Source organism: Rhinopithecus bieti, unplaced genomic scaffold (genome assembly GCF_001698545.2).
Source record: "Rhinopithecus bieti isolate Rb0 unplaced genomic scaffold, ASM169854v2 scaffold_64531, whole genome shotgun sequence".
Lineage (NCBI taxonomy): Eukaryota > Metazoa > Chordata > Mammalia > Primates > Cercopithecidae > Rhinopithecus > Rhinopithecus bieti.
In genome coordinates this window covers 298,658-322,865 of record NW_016824694.1, presented here as the reverse complement: position 1 = coordinate 322,865, position 24,208 = coordinate 298,658, and the positions used below count along the sequence as shown (strand labels likewise).

Sequence of the window (24,208 nt, the reverse complement as noted above, 5' to 3'; positions counted from 1 at the left end):
GCTGATGGTTCCAAATAGGAAAGGATTTCATTGGGAAACTGAAAGATATCCTCTTTCCTATTAATAAATTCAGCAAGATGGATGTACCTTCTTTTGCATTTCTCAATGGGCAGACTCAATCTCTTCTTTAGTCAAGAAGAATATGTTGCACTGTGCATCACAGTGGGCAAAGTGCCCAGTACAGTATATTTTATAAAGTTACATCCTTGTTGTACAGGCCAGCAGCCCGGTGAAATTATAGAGGTGTGTTCTACAGTTTTCACAATGAAGAGGCTGTTTAAATATAGAACTGGGATGGAAACGGGAGGGAGAAGGCTAGAATCACACACTTCTCTTTCTGTCTTATGTTTCTTTTCATTTTCACTCCCATTTTCAAGTAGAGGAAGGACTGAAAAATAGAGCAATATCATCTACACTGAGACAAATGGACTGGAGAGAACTGGGGGAGATGAGATTTGCTTCATGACCCCGGTAAGATCCCTATGGCTGGAATTTCAATAGGAAAGGTAAAGCGTACAGAATTCTGTGCAAAATTACAGCTTGCTTTTGTTGTGTCCTCCCACCTTTCTTTCTGAACCCTTTTTGTATTTTTTACCTCCTCTATAGCCTCATGGTTCTTGGCCTTCCTTGACTACCCAAGAAAAACTGCAACACCTCTCATCTGCACTCTCCCTGTCCAGCTTCTCTGCTTTACTCTCTGTATTGCATTCCCTACCATGATGTATTTAGTGAATACCTACTACGTGCCTAACTGAACCTGGCACATAGTAGCTATTCTCTAAATATTTGTTGAATGAATAAATGACTGCTATCTGCAAATAAAGAGTAGTTTTTCCTTCCACTCTAAAATTCAAAGGTTTCCTCTCTGCTCTAATGCAAACCTTCATTCTTCCAGAAGCTTTAAAGCATCAATTTTATGTAAGTCAATCTCCCATGGAGGAAAATAATGCCTAAACCTCCCGCAGGAATATTTTCATTTTCAAAAAAGATCTTCATAACCCCCAAAGCGTGTCTATTGGATGGAATATATCAGGAGAAATACTTTTTGACCAGGGAAGCTTTGCTTTTAAGAGCTTCTTGTCTCCTTCAGATCTCTATCTTCCTTATCCCTGTCTGGTTTGTTAGGGAATAAAATGCATGGAATATATGCTATTAATATACCCCCATTATCCTCACCTATGCAGTGACTAACCTACCTCACAGAACTTTGTAAAATGAACCATTGCTTAACCTGGAAGAATAATCTGTCATAGCAAGTTGTGAATATTTGACATGGTAAAATCTGAAATTAAGAACATGCCCTTCAACAAGGTTTTTCATATACCTCTCCTATTTTGTTCATCATCTTCTTTTTCTTCGTTTATTTCCTTCCTTAACCTAGAAGGTATGTAGGACTTTGGAAGGTCAGGGATATTAGCGTAGATGTCCTCAATTGACTCTGTAAAATTAATGAATTCAAAATACATTTAGAATATATTTACAACAACGGGAACAATTTCAAATTACCAAAAAACCTTAGTTTAACATAAAATAAGTTATTCAAAAACATACCTTCTGCTCTTTCTTCCCTTTCCACTTTCACAGACTGTAAGAGAAAAGAATTCTCCATGATTAATACAGTTTAAAAAATAGAATCTAAATGTGGATATGCTTTGAAAAATTATATAGTATTTGTGGATTCATTTTGAGAGAGAATTACAGTTTTAAAATTGGTTAATGCTCACTCTTATAATGTCTTCTGTTGTCCGTTCAATTGACTTTAGTTTCTTTAAAATGGCCTCTTCCTTTGTTGAGATTTGCAGTTCAGCTTTTTCAAGATCTTGGATCTCTTTCTCAAGCCTGACAACAAAAGGTATACTTTTATTGCTTAACATAGTACAAATGCAGAGTTCTCAAATATATCTTCCCCATATATAAACTTTCCTTGGAATATGTGTGTAAGTAGCCAGACACCTTCTAAGAGCATAATGTCACACTTAGCATCACACCAAGCATGATACTTTATAGAAGGTACCTAATGCCTGATTTTGAACAATTTTCAAGTTTTCTTTTTTTGACAAAGAAACATATTAGGTAAAGCATTTGACCTTTGCCCCATTTTCTTCATTGCAATTACTAATGTTACTTCCAAATAAAAGAGATTTTTAAAATACAGAGACATAAGTTTAAAGTTGGACCGAAAGGAATGGTACATTTGTAGTTATTATGTAGTTCACCAGTTTTTCGTATCCAAGTCATCATATACATTATTTGAAGAAAACATTATAATTATTAAAGTGATTTAATAATCATAGCCATTTAATACTTAAAATTCTTGCATATTCTAACATTGAAAATGACACTTTGATTTAATTTCAATTTCCTAAGAGTTGGGCCATATTATAGTGAGTAGGGTGAAGAGATGCAGGAATGAACCAAATCTAGTACAGTAACTTCAACTGCAGCTGTTTATAGAGATTACTTTTTCTTGGGGGAGGGAGCGGGGGGAAGGGCACACATCATAAGGAACTTACAGCGACAAAGAGACTGACATTTGAAACTGGACTGTTGCAAGCATTCTGAGCTGGTATCTTGGCCAGCATACAGCTGTGTGTCAGATTGAAATAAACTCCAGGGGGCAGCATCGTGACCTCTACTCTATAAAAACATACACTGGCAATCACGCAGAAGGCTGGCCCTTGGCAGCCACGTAACACACATAGTTTCTCAGCCAAATACACTAAGGCTCTAAAGTCAGCTGCCTCAGAGGATGGCTGATTAGATTCAGCAGCTGGTCCAGGAGGTGACAGCTGTGGATATTCGTGTCAGCTAAGAGAACTGTCAGTTTTCTTGGCTTCCTTTTTGAAGATGGTCATGGGCCTGGCAGCTCAAAAATGCTGTGCTATTGACACACCAATAAAAGCCCAAGATGTGGTCAGCTTGACAGCTCTCTTGCTCATTGCTTCAGTTTCAAAGTTCTTACTTTGCTGCTGCCTCTGGCCGTTGGTAGATTGGCGTTTATAACTGAGCAGGTTTTCTTGCACACCGCAGACCTCTAAGTGAAATGGAGTAGCCCCTGGTTTCTTAGAAGTGTCTGAACTGTGACTGCCATTTTATTAAAATTCCTCCACATCCATGGCAGCACTTTTACCCTTCAGCAGAGCTGTGGGGATATATGTTGGTCCAGTTTGGTAAACGGGAAAGCTCTGCACTAAAAGTGATAAATCTGGATTCAATTCTGTCTCTGCTACTCACTTCTTGTGAAAGCCAGTTCCCTTAACCTCTCTGAAACTCAGTTTTGTAATGTGTGTAATGAGCATAATTACAGATTACGCTCATTACCCTATACAGATATTTGGTGACACTAAGAGATGACGTATATGAAAGCACACTGACTATGGTTGATATTAGATGTAAATTTGTTATGATATAATTTTTAAAAGTTTTCTGCAACACACTGTATGTCTTTCTTCTTTCATCCCCTGTCCCACCAGGTAGTTACCTAATTTGCCTGTTAGGGACAGTCTACAAAGATAGAAAACAAGAAGGTTCAAATCATTGCTGCAAGCAGCGCTTGGACATCAGGACCTAGCTGTGGAATCAGGTGGACCTGGGTTTGAATCCTGGTTCATCTGCCAGCTTCCTATGTGACCTTAGACATGTGGACTTACCTCACTAAGACTCAGTGTTGGGCTAAGAGAAGTGGCTCACACTTATAATCCAGCACTTTGGGAAGCTGAGGCAGGAAGATTGCTTGAGCCCAGGAGTTAGAGATGAGCCTGGGCAACATAGTGAGACCTCAGTCTCTACAAATATTTAAAAAAAATCAGCTGGTCATGCACCTGTGGTCCCAGCTACATGGGAGGCTGAGGTGAGAGGATTGTTTGAGCCCAAGTGGTCGAGCTTGTAGTGAGCCATGATCACACCACTGCACTCCAGCCTGGGCAACAGAGTGAGACCCAGTCTCAAAAAACAAGCAAACAAACAAACAAACAAAACACAAAAACTCATTGTCTTTATTCATTCATTCTTTTAAAAATATTTACTTAACATCTACTTTGAACCAGGCACTCTTCTATGTGCTGGGGATCTTACAGTGACCAAAACAAAGTCCCTGAGCTCAAGGAGTTTATATTCTAGTGGGAGACAATACGGGAGCTGGCAACCTTTTTCTCTAAGGGGCCAGATGCTAAATATTTTAGGTTTTGCAGTCCACATATGCTTTCTGTTGCTTATTCATCTTTTCCCCCTTTTTCTTTTACAGCGTTTTAAATAATGTAAAAACCATTTTTAGCTTGTGTCTGTACACAATCAGGCCAGGGCTAGATTTGGTCCTGGGCCATAGTTTGTCAACTCCTACATTAATAAATGTGTAATACAAATATGTATATATTTCAGATGTATATGTGTGTGTATATATATTTATGTATATATAATTTATGTATAAATATTTATTTATGAAGAAAAAATATTTTTGATGAGAAAAGCAGGATAGGGGCTGTAAACAGCAGGATAAATAATACAGAGAAAGCCTGGGGAGGGGGCATTATTTCACACAGTGTGCTGAGGGAAGTTCTCTCTGATAAAGTGTCATTTGAGCAGAGATATGAAGAGACGTGAGGGTTTCAAAGGGAGTGTGCTCCAGAGAGATGGAAGAGTAACTACAGAGCTTGAAGGAAGAACTGAGAGAATAGAAAGGTGAAATGAAGTCAGAGAGGAGGCAGATGGTCAGATAGACAGGGCCTTGTGCATGGAAAGGCTTTAGGGAAGCCATTGGAATTTTGAACAGAGAGGAAACATGCTATGACTTGAAATGTAAACAGTTACACTGTGTGGAGAATAGACTGGATGGGGCAAACATGGAGGTCAGTTGTCCTAAAAATCTAGATGAAGATGGCGTAATCCAGGTTGGTTGCCAGTAGAAGGGTGAGAAGTGGTTGGATTCTGGAAATATTTGAGAGAAAGAGCTGCCAGAATTTGTTGGTGATTACATGCAGGGGATAAGAGAAAGGGAGATGTCAAGGTGATTCCACTGTTTGTTACCTGAATAATTGGAAACATGCAAATACAATTGGCTGAACAGAAATCTGGGAGAGAGAAGAAAGGGGATTTGTGGGGGATGTGTTAAATTTGAGACAATCAAGTGTGATATGGAGAAGATAGTTGGATATACAAGACTGGAGCTCAGAGAAGTCTGGGTTTGAACATATACATTTGGGAGTTGGTATTTATTACCACAGGAGTGGATAAGTTTTCCTAGAAAGTGAGGGAGATAAGAATTCCAAGGCCTGAATCTGGGGCAATTCACCATTTAGAGATCTGGTCAATGTTAACTTCATAGAGTTTTCTTTTCTTTCTTTCTTTTTGGAGATGGAGTCTTGCTCTGTCATCTAGGCTGGAGTGCCATGGTGCAATCTCGGCTTACTGAAACCTCTGCCTCCTGGGTTCAAGCGAATCTCCTGACTTAGCCTCCTGAGTAGCTGGGACCACAATAGTGTGCCACCACGCCCGGCTAATTTTTGTATTTTTATTAGAGATGGGCTTTCACCATGTTGGCCAGGCTGGTCTCAAACTCCTGACCTCAAGTGATGCGCCTGCCTCAGCCTTCAAAGTGCTGGGATTACAGGCATGAGCCCAGCGACTCCAGCTAGTTTCTTCCTGTCTCTGCCCCTTTCTTTTTCTGGGGCATAGAGACAAAGCTCTTGGTCTGCTCGACCAATGACACCTTAGGGAATTTTGAAATGCACTGGTGTTCGTTGTTGTTTCTCTCTGAAGAAAAAACCTTGGGTAATGTAATGCCATGTGATTTGTCCCAAGAATCTCTTTAGACTAATATGGTAAGAATATGAGGTTGAAAACCTGCAAACCTCATCAGCATATCTGTTAATGAATATTTTTGAAGGTTTTCAAGTCACTGGGTACATCATGACATGTTTGTGAAAACTAAACATAAACACCTCCCTTCCATTCTTTATCACTTACTCACAGCCAACTCTGAGTTAAAAAGGATAACTAGGGAGCATCTTGGTACTAATTACTTAGAATCACAAACCTCTAACAGGAGATGCCTACTGTTGTAGAACATTTCCTAAAGTTTCCACTTCAATGCAAAACTTGACTTCTTATTTTTGTGTATTGATTTGATACTTCTAATATTTGCGGGCAATATAAATATCAGATGAATGTTAGTGATTCGCTGCTCTAGAAAAGCTTTCTAAAAGATCAGAATGCTAATGGAAATGATGAGAGGCTTAGCAAGCATAACTGAGAGTAAGGAACTGGATGCTCCCAGAACCTCCCCAACCCCCTCCACTTGGTCAGAAGTCAGCGGTAGCCTAGCAATGGAGAAGAGGACGTTTGACAACCTCTACACCAGATAATGCACTGAGTTTTTGAGGACTTACTGTCCTTAAGGGGCATAAAACAAAAATTGCAACTAGTAGGCAGGGCAATTTTTGTGTTATCTAGCACAGTGGTATGTAACCAGAGGCGATTTTGCTCCCTGGGGATATTTGGCAAAGTCTAAGACATTTTTGTTTCTCATAACTTGGCGGCGGCGAGGGGTGCTGCTGACACCTAGTGGGTAGAGGCCAGGGATGGTGCTAAATATCCTGTCATGCACAGAACAGTTGCCTCACAACAAAGAATTATTTAGTCCAAAGTGTCAATAGTGCTGGGGTTGAGGAATCCTGGATACCTAAAAGAATGCCTGATATAGTGTAAGTTCTTGATAGGTACTTTATAAGGAATTTGTTTATATCCATTTCTTTTATATTTTATTTTTTTCCCTATTATTCCCTTCCCATTCCAATATACATAAATGTTTGTGTATCTATTTTTTTCCCATTTTCAATGACCACTCAAGTTAAGAGAATATTCAGCCCCAGGCCGGGCGCGGTGGCTCAAGCCTGTCGCCGGGTAATCCCAGCACCTTTGGGAGGCCGAGACGGCGGATCACGAGTCAGGTGATCGAGACGACCCATCCTGCGTAACACGGTGAAACCCGTCTCACTAAAAACTACGAAAAACTAGCCGGCCGAGGTGGCCGGCGCCTGTAGCCCAGCTACCCGGGAGGCTGAGGCAGGGAGAATGGCGTGAACCCGGGAGCGGACTTCAGTGAGCTGAGATCTGGCCACACACTCAGCCTGGAGTGACAGGCGAGACCTCCGTCTTCAAAAAAAAAAAAAAAAAAAAAAAAAAAAAAAAAAAAAGAGAATATTCAGCCCCGATTTAAAGCTTAAAATAATGCCCAAGACTAAATTAGGACTCTTACCTAATCCCTTTCCAAAGGTAGTGTTGGGGGAGAGAAAAAATTTGCAAAGTATAAATAAAGTATGGGAAAATATATAGGATGAATTTGAAATCAGATCTTCTACTTACAGAGTTCTGAACTCTTAACCCTCTCCAATTAGCCACTTGTAGAAAAAATTATATCCTTAGGTTATTTTGCTGTACTGGGGATTTTCTGCTCAGTGATGTTAGCCGTCTAATAAGATTAAAGTCTGGGCTTTATCTTTTATTTATATATATGACACACACAACACGCACACACACATATATATTTATATATACATATATTATATATACATATATGATAGTATATATATAGCCTATTTGCTGGGTAAAAGAGGTTATTTTCAAGAGCTCCCTAAGGTAAAAGCAGGTAAGCTTTCATTTCATGAACTGTTGCCCAGTAATAACCTCTCCTTAATCATCACGCTGGAGATAATGGTGGTTCGCCAATCCAATTCCAACATATCAATTTTTTTGTCTTTTGCATATAATGGATTTAGTGACTAGCTCCATCGGGTATGTAAATGCCTGATGCCATCAGGAAGAGGTGTTATTTTAGTAAGGCGAATGTAGTTTATTTTGATGGGTGATATGATATATTATATATGCTATGTGTGTTTATTATTTATACATATTACATTTGTACAATGTATGCCATGTACATATTTATACATATGTGGTTTATGTATGTGTGTAATCGTGAGTTGTATATACAGTTATATATGAAAAACTAAAAATTGTTTCAAATGGAGAGCATTGGGGAGGTACCGTGGGCGTAACTCTTAACCTTTACATGCCTACTTTCATATGATTGGGCTTAGAATTGCTTGATTAGTGCTTCCATTTCTCCCATCTTTAGAACTAGTTTACCTTTCTAAGAATTGCGGTAATGAGCTCCTTGATAATTGTCTGTATTCTAGTTGTGTTGTATGAACAGGCTCCCTGAGCAGTAGAATAGTTAAATTGGTATCTCCTTTGTTGTGTCCTGTCTCTCTATGTCTGTAGGGTGCGGCGTTGTATGATGAGGTCAGCTGCCTCTCACAATTCTGAGAGTTGAGTGGCAGGCATCATTGCTGAATTAAGATAAGCAGTAGTACATGAAAAAGTGATTTGTAAGCTAATACAGATTTTTGCGAATTCTTCTCTCTTGTCCTATTGCTGTGGAAAAAGAGGGTTTATCTAAGAGCTCCTAGGTAAAGCAGATAGCTCTTTTTCATTCTATTGTAACTGTGCTTGTTATTATAATAACCTCCCTTAATCATCACAAGATAATGTCTCCAATCCAATTCCAACATGCAATTTTTTTGTCTTGGAAAAAAGGACAGCACATAAATGCTGGATGCATCAGGAAGAGGTTATTTCAGAAGGCAATTTTTCTGCTGCTAAGGGTCCATTTATCTCAGCTTTTGGTGGAGTTAACAAGGACTCACAACCTGATAGAGTTTGCCATTAGGGGCCAAACAGACTGGAACTCATGAGGGGAAAAACCACACAAACCAAAATTCAAAAGTCATCATCCTACCTTTCAGCACTTCATGTGTTAGCATTTATAACATTTAACACATATTGCATATTTACATTGCACCAGGCACTGGCCTATTTCGTCCTTACAGCAACCCCCATGAGCACTGCTGTTAGTTCCAATTGACAAATGAGCAAGCTGGGCACCTAGAAAGGCAACCGACCCAGAGGCTCACAGGCAGCCTGAGGCAGGATGGAATTTGAAATCAGATCTTTACTTACAGAGTCTGAACTCTTAACTCCTCTCCAATTAGTCACTGTAGAAAGAAAACTTAAAAAAATGGATTCTTAGGAACTTAGACACAACATTCATTTTGCTCTGCAGTATAAAGGGATTTTTTTACTTTCTATGAGAATAAAGGAAGTGAAGATTGAAATGATAGCTGGGGCACACCAGTGTGTAAAAGTGTTGACCCATTACATATCAAGGGAATATTTCTGTCCTAATCTTCCTTAGGGTTATTTTGCTGTACTGGGGATTTTTCTGCTCAGTGGGTTAGTCCGTCTAACAAGGATTAAAGTCTGGGCTTTATCTTTTTTTTTTGGCTGCTTGACTTTGGTTCTGATATGAGTTCTTAGAACAGTCTCCTTCAAAGAATCTAGGGTTTCCTAAGCTAATGCCACTTTATAGCACGACTTTCTTTGCTTCCACACAAGACTGTGTTGTTCAAAGTAATTGAAGCAGTAGGTCTTAAATATAAAGCTGGCTAATGCAATTTGATTACGTTACTGCAGTTTCAAGGTAACCACCAATGCTAGGTATGAAATTAAGTTTATGACTGGCTCTTACCTATACTTTGAAGGGACTGATGAGTTACTTGCATTTCAGTAGCCCAAACTCTCTTATTAAAAGCCAGGACTACACCTAAAGAGAGGGTCCAATGGCTATTTCTCTGGGATAGCCTGAGTCAGCAGATGTTATGCCACTACTGATGTGCCTGAGGCCAGCTGATGGAAGTGCTAGGACCAAACCCCCACCTCCAACATTCCCCAAGCTAGAAAAAGAGGGATTTTTTTTTTTTTTTTAAGAGACTAGGTACGCCTGTGTTGCCCAGGCTTGTCTTTAACGCCTGGGCTCAAGAGATCCTCCCACCTTGCCTTGGCCTCCCAAAAAGCTGGCATTACAGGTGTGAGCCACCATGCCCAGCTGGATCCAGTTTGTTTTGGGACTCACAGGTTCTCAGAATGTCTTTGCCTCTGATAAGTATTGAATTCTGCCTAGAGTGGTGAGCAATTCTAGCTTGATTCTCCACTTGGACTAGAGATTCTCTTCCCTTTCTTCCCCACTAAATCTTGGGAGAACAGGAAACAGTTGGTGGTTTACCTATATTTTTTGTGAGTTTTTGTGTGAAGGCCCACTTTCTCAGAGGAAGAAAAGACTTTACAGCTCTACCCATGGAAACAGAAAATGAACCCATCTCAAAGCTAATACAGTTGGCTTAATCCTTTAACCCCTCCAAGCTTGTTCTCTCATTTAGGAAATAATAATAGTATTCACTAAAGGTTGTCTTAAGGAGATAGTTGAGGTAATTGTTCATAAACCCCTACAACAGGGCTTGATGCAGAGGAGTTCCTTAATAAAGATGAGTTACTGGGCTGGGCATGGTGGCTCATGCCTGTAATCCCAGCACTTTGGGAGGCTGAGGCGAGTGGATTACTTGAGATGAGGAGTTCGAGACCAACCCTGCCAACATGGTGAAACCTTGTCTCTACGAAAAATAAAAAAATTAGCTGGGCATAGTGTCATGCGCCTATAATCCCAGCTACTCAAGAGGCTGAGTCAGGAGAATCGCTTGAATCTGGGAGGTGGAGGTTGCAGTGAGTTCACGCCATGGCACTCCAGTCTGGGTGACAGAGTGAGACTGTCTCAAAAGAAAAAAAAAAGACGCTTTTCTCTTTCTTAGTTTGCTTGGGAGAGGAGGACTATCTGTGACAACTCCATTGGAAGACAAAAATCTAGCAGGTCCATTTGGGTGTTTGATCTGCAACTTTAGCAAGCATGGTACTAATATAGCTTCAGGGACATACTTGTCTTTGCAAATGCTGATCTAAACAGAAAATCTCAACAGTGATCTAGCATGATTGGAAGAGTTGTAATAATATGTACGAGGATGATGTCTATTTAGTAAATGTGGGCAGAAAGAACATTCTAGTCTTTTTTGACAACCTGTTATTTCCTCTCTCCACATCCCACCCCCGATCCATCCTCCTTTTGTTCTTTTTAGTGATAGAACTCCCTGAGTTTTATATGACTTCCTGGCTACATTGCTATTGGACTACATTTCCCAGTGACCTTGGCATTCAGATGATACCATGTGAGTAAATTCTGGCCAACAGGGTATTAGCAGAATTGACATCTGCAACCGTCAGGTCATGCTGTAAAAGAGAGCTGCTTGTCCTCCATTTATCTTCCCTTCCTAAAGTGGAATGCAGATGAGGTAGTGAGCTGGCTTTGACCATATAGCCAAGGGCATCCCTTAGGAGGCAGAAAAGCAACAAGACAGAAAGAAATAGGGCCTCTAGATAACCTCATGTAACACTGATGCTCTCCTCTGCTTGAATGTCTACCAGTTAGAATTTGATGTATGTGAGAGAAATGAACCTTTCTATCTCATTTAAGTCACTGCTCTTGAGGACTCTTTTAAAGTGACAAAACCCATATGCTGACTATCGTGTAACCTTATGGGGAATGAATTGTAGTGTGACACATTTTACGTGATTTTTCATAATTTTTTTAATTGATTTGCAGAATTACTCATTATCTTGCAGTTCAGGTAGTTAACTAGTAAAAACAGAAAAATTAATCAGTCTTTGCTCCCAGTGGTTAAAGGATTTATATGTTTCTAAAAAATGTATCAAATCTGGCATGATTTGTGTTGACAGCTGGCTAATATTGAATGGTTAAGGTTTGCAGTGAAAAATGAAAGTTCTTTTTATTTTTTAAAACCATAGCTCATCTAAAATAATCTCTCTGGAAATTCAATGACTATTATTGAGTACATACAGTTGACTTTAGTCAAGTTATCTTGACTGCAGTGTTAGTCATACGTAATAGGCAGATACGTTACTACTAATGGGTCAGAGGTTAAAGATATTTCATCTTTACAGATAATTTGGCCAATGGTAATACCAACCTACATTTTCTTAATAAAGTTGAGAGTAGTGTAATCTATTAGAAGTGGAGCTTTTTTTTTAACTTTTTAAAGTTGAGGTTTAATAAATTTTCATCAAACATATAGCAAACCTTTATTAAGGACCTATTACATATCAGGCATATTTTCTTCACTAAGCTGAAATAAAATCATTATCTTAAGTGAAATAACTCAGAAACAGACAAATACCACGTGTTCTAATGTATAAGTGGGTGCATAGTAATGTGTATATATGGACATATAGAGTGGAATAATAGTCACTGGAGACTCAGAAGGGTGAGAGGGTGGGAGGGGTGTTACAGAAATTACCTAATGGATACAATGAACGTTACTGGCTGATGATTGCACTAAAAGCCCAGACTTCACCACTATTCAATGTATCCATGTAACAAAACTGCACTTGTACCCCCTATATCTACAAACATTTTTAAAAAGTGCATATCAAAAAAGATGAATAATTCAATGCACAGACAGTAGGTAAGAACAAAAACTATCCAGTATGGCTGGTGTTCTTAAAAAAAAAAGAAGAAGAAGAACAAGAACTGCCTTAGAACCAGCCATTGTCAAAGGGCATTTTTGCTTTGCTTCTTGATGTTAATTGTTCATATTTGATACCAAGGAACAGGACAGAATAAGGAAGATCTAACCTACTAGTGCAAACAGTCATATGCTACTGGTAAGCATGCCAGAGAATTAATGGGCATTTGGCATACAGCAAACACTAAGTTTGCCACAAGCCAGATCTACTGCCTCTAATTCTGAGCATTTAAGAATAGGACAAACAATACAATGCAGCAGCTTTAAGACAACAAGAAGCAGACAGGCAAGGGAACAATGACATTGAAACAAGCATCAGTTTGCTTTGATGGTTGGGAACAGAGCAGATGTTTAGAAAGCTGAATAATTAATTATATGTGAATAGCTTTTGCACGGGTGAATCTCATCTCCTAATATAACTCTGCAAATATTATTAATTATCTTATGGGCAGATGATAGTATCTTGATTTGAAACCGCCATGTAGGCATGTAACGTTACAAGAGAGTGATTTAGTAGAAAAGCAAACCCTCTTAATCAGAACAATATTTTGCAAACTGAGGGTTTCATTTGCCATGAAAAATAAGAAACAAAACTGGTTTTTAGAGAATCAGCCACTATCATGCACAAGTTATTATACAAATGTCATTTTCAAATGAATGCAAATAAACATAGTCTCAAGGTTGATGTGATATGAAGGATTGGTTAGTTATGGGCTTCTCAACTGCTCTGGTGGGATAGAAACTAGGTGTGTGTGTTTTTTAATTAGGGCTTGTAGAGGACCTTGTAGTACATGCCAAACATTTAATAGGAGTGAAATAATTGTAATAATTTGACTTGTACCCAGGTGTCATGAGTTTCCCAAGTGGCCATCAACTACTCTTGTGGCCAGGACATGGCAAGTTAACTGAAGATATACTTATCCATGATTCTGGTAAGCCTCTTTTATTTTCCTAAAAAAAAAAATTGTAGAGAAAAACATTTCTATGAATAAACTACTTGTAATTATATAATGAAATGGCGAAAAGTATTCAGTGATGGAGACAGCTAGTGACTCTTTCCTTTCAGAAATAATTCCTGGCTTTGTGCCTTGGTAACCCTTAACATTTATCCCTGACTATATTACAGAGCAGCCACTATATTTCCTGTTTTTTATCCACTTCATTTTTGCTTTGCTTCTTGATGTTAATTGTTCATATTTGATACCAAGGAACAGGACTCTATTGTTTGAAGATCAAATATAAATTCCAATCCTAATAAAACATCGAATAACCAACAAGAATCAGATAACCTTGGGTGGTCTAAATGGACAAAGTGACATTTGCCTTATGGCAGACAAAAGGTGCATCACAAGGGAGTGGGTGTGGAAGTTTTTTGAGCTGGTAAAATTAGTCATGGGAAACTCTCCTGCAGAAGGGAGAAGCCTAGGCCCAGTGGCAGGCAGCACAGATCCTTTCTTTATTACAGTGAGTCGCTGCTCTTGAACATTCTTCCTTTATGACCAAGGCTTGGAGAACGGATCACTGAAACTAATTCACCTCCCACTTTCTGGATTGTTCAGTTGCTCCTTTGTTCATCTTTACTCATGTCAGCACAGTAAAAGATCTATGACAACTCGGCTAATGGTGTCAAATTTGTATTTCAAGGTACTGAATACCATTTTAAATGAGATAATAAATGTAAATGCATTTTGAAAAGTTAAAGGATTTAAAAAGAGAAAAACACAAATATATTTTTTGTAGGGGAGCTTATATGGAATCTTCTCTGTAAGACTCAAAGACTTACATATGGCAAGTTCTCAATAATGTTCACAGAATGAATCAAGAATAAGCAGTGTGAGGTCTGGTGGGAAGGGTCTGGAGTCAGAAAGACCTACGTGTGACTCCTGGCATGACTGTTACCAGATTGATAGCTTTCTATGCTTTAGTGTCCTTATGTACAAAATGAGGCTAATTAGACTTCCCTCAGAGAACTGTCATTCTCAGAATAGTGCTCCATAAAGGGTAGCTGTTGTTACATAAATTGAAGTGGAGTGGAGGGAGGACCCTCAGAGGTTACTGCAATCTACTTTTCAGCCTATCGTGGTGGGAGCCAGTAACCATTTAATCCTTATTTCTACTAACATATAGATGAGATTGGCAGGTGTGAACAAGAATGAATGCTGAAAGGTCAGGATAAGGAAAATAAAGGGCATATGGAGGAAGGGAAAATGGAGAGAAAGGAAACAAAGCAATGGTGAGAAGTTAAAACATGCCATTGATAATTGTTTAAAAAACCAGGACACCGCTACCATTTAACTTTGCCCTTGACTTAAAATAGCTGGATGTTTTTTCTTTTTTTATTTTTAAAAGAGTTTCAAAGCTTTCCTTTTCAGTTCATTAATGTTCAAATCATTATCTAGGCTTCTTCAGCTGGTCCTCTTAGAAAGGTAGTATTTTAAGTACTAACATTCATCTATACATGATCTATTTTACTCATTAATTCATTTATTAAGCTATGTATTCACAGGTATTCCTACTATGTGCTAGGCGTTGTACTAGGGGCCTGTGTGTGTGTGTTTTGGTGGGTTGGAGTGGGTAGACTTCTTCCCTTTTTTGCTTTTAAGTCTGGTTTACTCGGCTTTTTTTTTTTTTGTTAAATTAAAAGTGAAGCTCCTGAATTAAAATAATCAGACTATCTGGGAGATTAAAACAACAACAGATGAAATATTACAAATCTGGTAAACCAATTAGTCAAATATGGAGAGTGAAAAACATGCTTGGAATGATTTTGACTCATGTAATTACCTTAGAATAATTTCTTCAGTGTCTCTAGGCAACAGCAAATTTAATAAGAAACAACTGGTAGAGTTTTTTTTTGCCTTTTTTTTCTTTTTCTTATGTTGTCATAAAAGAGCAGCTTGTCTATCTCTCTGCTATGTGGTATTAGATACGGGTTAGGGTAGGAAGGCAGAAACATCTAGAATGTAATATTTTTCACTTAGTGTACCTCACCCGTGTTTAATGAAACATTAGTTTCATTAAGGTACAATTGACCCGCACAGGTAGTTAAAAGCGTTAGGTAGGGGTTAAACTTGGATGGAAATAATAACAAACTAAACTTTGATAAATGACAACCAGTAACAACAAAATTTAACTTATATTTCGACATCAATGTTTTGGGTTCCCTTTTGAATTGAGTCTTGCCTGCTCTCTTTTAATTGAGTAGATTATTGCTTTACGTGATATTGAACAGAATGCATTTTCTTGGGTTTCAGCTACTTTTGTGGAAGAATTTTCCTCAAGTTATGTGGGATGTGGCTATAGCTGCTGTGCCAGTCTACTTGGCTTTTCACATGACACGTAGTCACACAGACATCCAAGGCTTCACATACACCTTTGCCAATTTGTATCATCTGCGGAAGGCAGTTTCTAACTATTTGGGGGACAAATGAAAGTTCATTAAAAGAAGGCAGAAGGTCAGAAGGGCACTTTGGAGTATTTAAAAAAAAATCTGTACTAGAGAACATTTAATCATAAGCAGCTTATCCTTCCCAAAGGGAATGCAGTGTATTTGCATCATTCTCCTCGGCAGTTAACCTTTTACATTTCATGCTTATGACATTTCTGTCAGGCGCTCTGTGTGCTCCAGTTAAAGTCAGAGGTCTTTGGACACAGTTCAAGAAGTACAGTGTCTGTATGGGAGCTTGGCGCAGGGCAGTTTGGATAAGGGAGGTCATGGACAACTGCAGGGCAGCTGGATAGGAAAGAAGAACCCAGGATGTGAACAAGTTGCTGGGGGCATACTTCCTATGGAGACTTATTGGAGGTGTCATTTTGGGTGTGGGCTATTGAACAGAGGAGAGCAAGGAAAGTGTTAGGACAAGATTTCCAAACCAGGATATAAATTTGTGCACATGGATATTTGGACTGAAAAATCAGTGCACCTGTGCCTACAATCAGGCAGTAAATGGTTCCATAGTCTCAGTAAGAGCAGGGCTCATTTGGGAGGCAAATTGAAACTCTATTTAAGCAAAGTGATTCAGAAGGAGATGTTCAGTATAGCCTTCCCCTGAGAACATTTCCTCCTAAGGTATTAATCAGGGCACCAGGCAAAATACTCCACAATATTGTTCCAAAGCTAAGAATGTAACTCAGAGACAGAAACCATGGAAACCCACTTATTTTCTGAAATGTTGCCTCTCTTTGGAAGAGAAGACGACAGGATGAATAAGCAGATATGCTTTACTTAAAGGTTATGCGTGAGTCAGGGTACCCCCTGAATGTCTTTAATATGTTAAATATTCAGGTAAATGTCTACATAAAGTGATACACATAAAAGTGAAATTATAGCATAGATTGGAAATTTAAAAATTGCTATAAAAGTATAGAGTTTACAGAATTTAACATTTGTAAAATATTTCTGCAGGATCTGAGGCGCAATTTTATTTTTATGATTAGGACTTTTAATTAGGTTTAAAATCCTGGCTTTTTACGTTTAGCTGTATGACCTGGGGTGAGTTAGCCTCTGTAAGTGTCAATTTTTCTCATCTGTTAAGTGTTACCTACCTAATAGGGTAGTGGTGAGAATTCAGTGAAATCATATACATGAAATGTTTAGCACAATGCCTGGTCCACAGCAAATGTTCCACAAAAATTAACCCCTATGGTAGCATTCTAGCCTTTAAGCCATAAAAAAAATCATAGATTATTTCCAAGTGGAAATATACTCATCGGTTAGTCTTCTCAGTTTACTCCAAGAAAAACACTCTTTGTACTAGCATAAAGAAAGAAGAGCACTTGGCCAAAAAATAAAAATACCTGGATACAGATCTGTGCAGTGTTGTTCTTCCAATTTCACCTTTTGGTAAGGACTAGTATTTAACATTTTTTGTACACCTACCATGTGTCAGGCACTCTGTATTCACAGCAGTCTTGTGAAGTGGCTGTAACTGTCCCACATTACAGGCAGGGAAACTGAGGCTCAAAGAAATGAAAGAACATGGCCAAGCCTATGTACTATGTCAGCAAAACAGGGATTTGAATGCCAGAGGCAATGCTGTTTCAGTTCATCTCACAACGCCTTGGAAGTAGAAAGAAAGAAAGGTTCATGGGCAAAGTCTGGCCCTGCTATGGACTCCACGGTAGTAGCAATATTTCTATTTTGATCTTCCCATTAAAGTCTTATCCTGTAGCTGAGGGGCCTGGCAGAGTGGCAAATGTCACCCTCGAGCAGGCATGTAAGTCAAGTGATAAATCACATTCAGAGTTTGAGTTACTTTCCCTGCTTAGGGATTGTGAGTGGCTCTCCCTAGTTCAACTTCATCAGTTGGCTCCATTGCTACTCAGTGCTAACAGGAAATTGTACTGATGTAGCTGGTAATAAGAGCTTCTCAAGCACTGTGGGTACTTGTTTAGGAGAAAGATTGAATTTAAAAACATGCACCTGAATTTTTTTTTTTTTTTTTTTTTTTTTAGCAGCGTTACAAACACCTGAGAAGAAAATGTTCCGTTATCAGATAAAGCTGCTTTGGCAATGTGATTTTTATAATGCTGGGCAGTAGGGGAAGTTGCTGAATACAGACAAGGCATAGTTATTTTTTCTCTTCGTGTGTTGCTTTGGAACATTCTGTTACTTTTATATTTTTAACCAGATAAACATGCCTCTATAGGTCACAAGAAAACAAATTCTTTACTTTTTTTTTTTTTGCAAATACATCTTTTCAGGATCATTCCTTAAACAAAGCAGTTTGCTGATTATTAGAGATACTTGTCTGTGTTTGGTGTTTTACTATTTCTGGAGCATTTGCATTTACAGCTCTCCTTTCATTTTTCAGCTGGAGAGCACTGAACCGGGCTTGCTTTGAAATCTGAGTCTACCCTTTACTGACTCTGTGACCTTAATTAAGTCACTTTCTCTCTCTGCGCCTATTTCCTCATCTGTGAAATGGAGGTGTTGGTGCTTTCTTTCTAGGATTGTTGTTTCTAATGACTTAATGTAAGTGCAAGTGCTTTGTAAATTATACAAGTTCCTTTAAAAATGAACCACTACTGTTACTCTTACTTACATTTAAGGACTAAACTAATTTGATGTTCACAAGGAGTATTGATGGATTCATAGCATCATGAAGATCTAAAAGTTGTAGTGAGATGCGAGAAACTGGGTAATGAACAAACATGTAATCAGTAATTTACCAAAGAGAATAGGGGGACATAGAAGGAGATCCTAAGTGTAGTTGGAGCTTTTTGGAGACAGGAGAGCAAAGGTACAGAACATACTTCAAAGATTTTCTATAAGAGAGATACCTTTCCAGTCCACAGAGGTTGCTGTGTGCCATCATTTCACAGGCACTGTGGAGTAGTCAAATGGGTCAGTCCCTGACCTCCCACTTCCAAGTTGTGTGAATTCCTTAACTTCTCTGAAAGAAGTGAAGGTAATAATACCTACCCTCACCGGGTTATGAAGATTAAATGGGACAATATTTGTAAAGTGCCTGGTGTATACTATGGCTTATTAAATATATATCTCTCTTCATCTCCCTCTTCCTTCTCCTTTTTAATTTTTGGTTTGGAAGGAGCTCTAACTAGACAAGCCACTATCAATACTACTAGGAGCTTATGTGCTTCTCAGAGCATTCAGGCAAGGCCTAAAAGCAACCAGTAGAGTCCTGGTTAATACTAGGATTACTCAGAATGCTGCGCAAGCCTGTTAATGGAGTTTGAGTATATGTAGCCACTTCCATTATCATCAGATGCAGAGAAAGTTGTAAGTGTTCAGTATGTGGAAAGACTCTAAAAGGAGGTTTTGAGGGGAAGCAAGTAGGTGTCGGTGCAGTAGGAAAGGTTTGCAGGGATTAAATTCAGGACTCCTTCAGAGATAAGGGTTCTGTGTTGAGGAATGAAGAAAGTAATCACCCACTTATGCTGGGATCTTGTTGAGAAAGTCTTGCTAAGGGATGCCTTGATAAGAATTGAGTTTTTCAAACCATAGAGTTGATTTATTGGGTTATTTTAAAAGTATTTATTATCTACTATTTAGAAGCACTTCGAATCTTTGAGAAAACAACTGAGGGGTTTATAAATGCAAACATTTCAATTATATAACCTTTTAAGAATTGTTAATTTCAAAAACATCTAGATAAGGATGAGCAGTCAATGATTTTAGCTATTAAATATACAAGTGCTTGCAATTAATCAAGTAAAATGCAAATCATTTGAAGAGAGGAAGCCTTTTTTCACATTGTCAGGTTTAAGCCTAATGAGATCTGTTTGTATAGCACAGTGAGTATGGACAAAATGTGGTCGTAGCACAGCCACCAAATACTTTTCTATGTTTCAGATCTTTTCTATAGTCCTCACTAAAGGCAATACATTAAAGCAAATGAGGTTTTGAAAGTTGTCTATATTCAAAGATGGGTAGACTTTAATTTGTTGTCATGATTATAACACAAGAAACTCCATCTTTTAAATGTTTTCCCTGTGTGGGTTAGAAAATGATTCTGGCCTTTCCTGTATCTGTTTCTTTTGTGTTTTTTTTTTTGCATGTGATAATACTAATAATCCCATCTTACATTTAAGCTTTCTGGTTTTTTCATGTCCATCACCTTATTTCAAGCCAAGATAATTTTAGAACATTACTTCTTACACCAGCAGTTGCCTGACTGTACTGATCTCACAAATTAAGCAGGAAAGGATGTTGAGAAATGAGGTGAACACCTGTGAGCAAATCATCAACGAATCAGAAGAGGGAAACTGTGAACAGAGTATTCCTATAGAACCTTCTTTCCAAAATATAATGGTTGTGACTGGGGAGGGCCTGAGAGAAATATGATGGAAGGACAGGGTAAACACACCTGTAGGCTTGTCACCTGTCCTAAGGTGAGAGTAGGGACTGGGGCTGTGAAGAAGGACTGTTGTTTGCGTACCTACCATGCACCAGGTAGGTGCTGGTAGTTTAGCACACATATTTTTTAAAAGGTAGGCATTGTCACTACCATTCTGCAGGAAATAGGCTCAGAGAGGTATGAGTAAGTCATCAATATGCATTTAAAAATAAATCTAGTGTTGCTATACTCAGGTGATATTTATAGTAAAATTTCTATTGTGGCCTTCTGGTGCGTTTCCTTAGTCTTTTTTAGAAATTCATATGGAATTTCTAAAGGCTGACCGTGGTGGCTCACACCTGTAATCCAAGTACATTGGGAGGCCGAGGTGGATGCATCACTTTGAGCTCAGGAGTTCTAGACCAGTCTGGGCAACATGGTGAAACCCCTTCTCTACAAAAATACAAAAATTAGCCGAGAATTGGTGGCGGGTGCCTGTAGTCCTAGCTACTCAGGAGGCTGAGGCTGGAGAATCGCTTGAGTCCCAGGAGTGGAAGTTGCAGTGAGCCAAGATAGTGCCACTGCACTCCAGCCTGGGTGACAGTGTGAAAGCCTGCCTTTAAAAAAAAAAAAAAAAAGAAATTCAAATGGAAGATTTTATTGTGCCCCTGAAAGTGAGAATGGCATGTCTATGTACAACATGGGACAAAGTCAAAATAAAGGTAGTTGTGGAGTATCTCAGTGAGGGCCATACCTGAGGATACTTTGTTCTAGAACCTGGATCTGGTGCTGGTCTTGTTGATTTTGCTTCTTCATCTCTTCCTGTTCTTTTCCGCTGCTGATTCCATCTAGAAGCCATTTCTCCCTCAAGGCCTTTTTCTAATGTCAGAAAACATAAAGATATATTCTTATATTGGTCAATAATTTCCAAAATCTCTTACTGCTTTCAAATCTTATGAATTTCAATAGGTGACGCGTTAAAGAGGAATTATTTTCTCTCAGTGACTTGCCTGAATAAATCTGGTATTTTCTATCGTTGTAACCTTCTTGACTCTATTCAAAGCCGGTGTTTATGCATCTAAATCCCATTTATACTTCAAGGTTTAGTTTGGGTCTCTCCTTCGGCATGAAGATCCCTGGCCCCCATACTCCTGGCAGCCCCATCCTGACCCTCACTTTCTGTCTTCAGAACCATGCCATACATATGTTTATCACAGTCATAATGAGACCTCGTAATATGATGTCTTCAGTGTTACCTGTTATTGATGGGTATATATCTTGTGTCCTTAACAAAGTCAAAAGCTTCTTGAAGCCATTTTGATACCTCCCCCTGGTGAGAGCATGCAATGACTGCTTTAAAAAAATCTTTAGTGGGATTAATCGGAATGGTGGGCAAAACAGAAGGTTACTGTTGTACCTTAAACATATTCAGTGTTAGGCTGTGTGGCAGCTGTTTATGGTTTGGCCTACTTAGCTCCCCTTCTTTCTTCTCAGAATCTCCCTGGTTATAGACATTCTTAAGTGCAAAATTTACTGATCTGTCTAAACGTTGGTGAGTTTTCGTCAACTTTAACAACATACAAAAAATTATATTTCACCAGATGGAACAAACAAAAACTGCTCTTGAATTTGCATGAGGAAATTAAACTCCTGGACCTGGAGTTTAAAGACGTAAGAAGACAGAAAACAAATGAAAAAGACCTCTAAATGTTGGATGGGCTTTAATTAGCATGTAGCCTACATCTCAATTAGGAAGTGTTAGATATATATGGTCATGTTATTTTCAAGGAGCTCAAGTTTCTCTTTTTCTCCTGGAATGAAAGGGCTCTTATTATGTATCTAATCTGCCCTATAAATTATTTGTTCAGTTATTCATTGTTAATTATTCATTGGGGATTCACTATATTTAAAATCCGTGAGGAGAGAATGGAAACTTTATTTTCTGGGACTTCTTTCTCTTATATTGAAATTTAAATGAGAGTAAATAAGAATAACTTTGTGTGTGTGTGTGTGTGTGTGTTTAAGGATGCTAGAATAAATACCACTGAGATACAAGTATCTCTGAATTAAAAAAACATTTAAAATTAAGTTTAGTTGTGATACATAATTACCAAAGGATGGTTATTTTTTACTAAGGCAATGACTTTTAAATCTTTTTCTCTTTTAAAAAAAGCCAATACAACATTATAACAAATAAATGTTATATGGAACTATAGTTTGGAAAACAGATGAATTCTGGACCTCTCTAATTGAAGCAGTGAGGGGGCCTGAAAGCTTATGCATACACAGAACATGGTTTGAAAACCACTAGATTAAGTAAATAACAACTTCACCCCCGATTTTCACATTTGTGTTGGCCTTTTCAGAGTCTTAGCAATTGCATGTGGACGATATATACCATAAGAGTAATTTGTATTACTCCACTCTGTGACCAGAGATTCTTTACTCCAATGTTATCTTAACCATTGATTATAGCTGTTAAGCTGTTTGCAAAAATGTTTTCCTGCAGACCCAGTAAATAGGATTAACATTGGTCAAGATTCAGCTCCTGGGGTCAAAGATGCTAAGAAACTCTGAATATAGCAGCATTTTAATAATTTACCTTGATTCTAATTTATTTTTATTTAATGGAATTTTAGCTAATGCTTAGGAAAGAAGACAATAACACCTATAGAGGTAAGTTTTACTCCTTACAAACCACCTATAAGAAAAGTTCCAGTCAATGGCATACATAGCTCTATAACAAACACTTAGATGGGGTGGTCTTATGAGGCTGAATAATAGAGGGTAGCGAATCATTCTTGTGATGTAATTAGGTTAACTTGGGGCTGTATTCTTGGTTCTTAGTCTGGTTAGAAATAATTTTAATTTTGGTCTTATCAAACTTTGTTCATACTTCATAAGTTTTCATTTATGCCTGGTGGAGAACTCTTTGAACTTAAATATAAAATATTCAATTTGGATATGCAATCAAAATGATATATGATGCAATCACATAATACTATAGTAATCAAAACAGTTATTTTGCTTTTATGTCACAGTTTATACTTGTGCTTTAGTATATGAGGCTAATGAGTATAATAAAATCTACAATGAAATTCAGAATTGAAAGCCATATGAACTAAATGAAAATATGTGACGTGCAGGTGATAGATCTTTCTGCAGTTTTTATAGGAAAAGGTTTTCCTGAAGCACTTCCATATCTACCCAGAAGTTACAGTAGAGTAGGAATAAATTGATTTCTCATAGATTGAATTGAATGGACTCATGGAAATCAAAAATTTTTCAGATTGACTGTATTTTGTGTTTCCTGGTAACGTGAGACTGTGATCATATTACTAGGCAAGAAGATCCATACAGGAAGAAAATCTCGGAATGGTTTGAATATTAAGATGTTAAAAATGTCCCAGAAATTCCCTTGCTAGCACATTATGAGAATGATCATCAGGTTCAGGAGCTAAAGAATATCAGAGTTATCAGAGTGAGTTACTACAACTGTTTTGAAAAGTGTGTATTCTGATATAGGAGGAACACTTTGTAAATGTTTATGCTTACGTTGCGTAATGTGTGTCACTGAAGTATAATGAACTAGTTTGCAATCAGGAAAGTGGAGAGGATAGTCATGAAAACCAGGACAAATGGATGAAGAAAGTAAGAGACAGGCTATAGAGGCCAATAGAGCTTTCTTAACTTGGTGAACACATGGTAGAATTGTTTTTAAAAATACTTTCCTGAGACTTTGCTGAAGTTGCTTATCAGCTTAAGGAGCTTTTGGGCTGAGACGATGGGGTTTTCTAAATATACAATCATGTCATCTGCAAACAGGGACAATTTGACTTCTTCTTTTCCTAACTGGATACCCTTGATTTCTTTCTCTTGCCTGATTGCCCTAGCCAGAACTTCCAACACTATGTTGAATAGGAGTGG

The 24,208-nt window shown here is 38.2% G+C and overlaps 1 protein-coding gene across 1 annotated transcript in view; it reads right to left on the bottom strand.

Moving 5' to 3' along the window:
- The window catches only part of PALMD (palmdelphin), a 53,658-nt gene that overhangs the window by 6,000 nt on the left and 23,450 nt on the right, over positions 1 to 24,208 (bottom strand). The window contains exons 3-6 of the mRNA XM_017862519.1: positions 21,036 to 21,160; positions 1,725 to 1,839; positions 1,552 to 1,585; positions 1,325 to 1,438 (exon numbers count right to left, since the gene is read on the bottom strand). Of these exons, the coding sequence (XP_017718008.1) occupies positions 1,325 to 1,438; positions 1,552 to 1,585; positions 1,725 to 1,839; positions 21,036 to 21,160 (388 nt within the window). The remainder of the gene's footprint in view (positions 1 to 1,324; positions 1,439 to 1,551; positions 1,586 to 1,724; positions 1,840 to 21,035; positions 21,161 to 24,208) is intronic.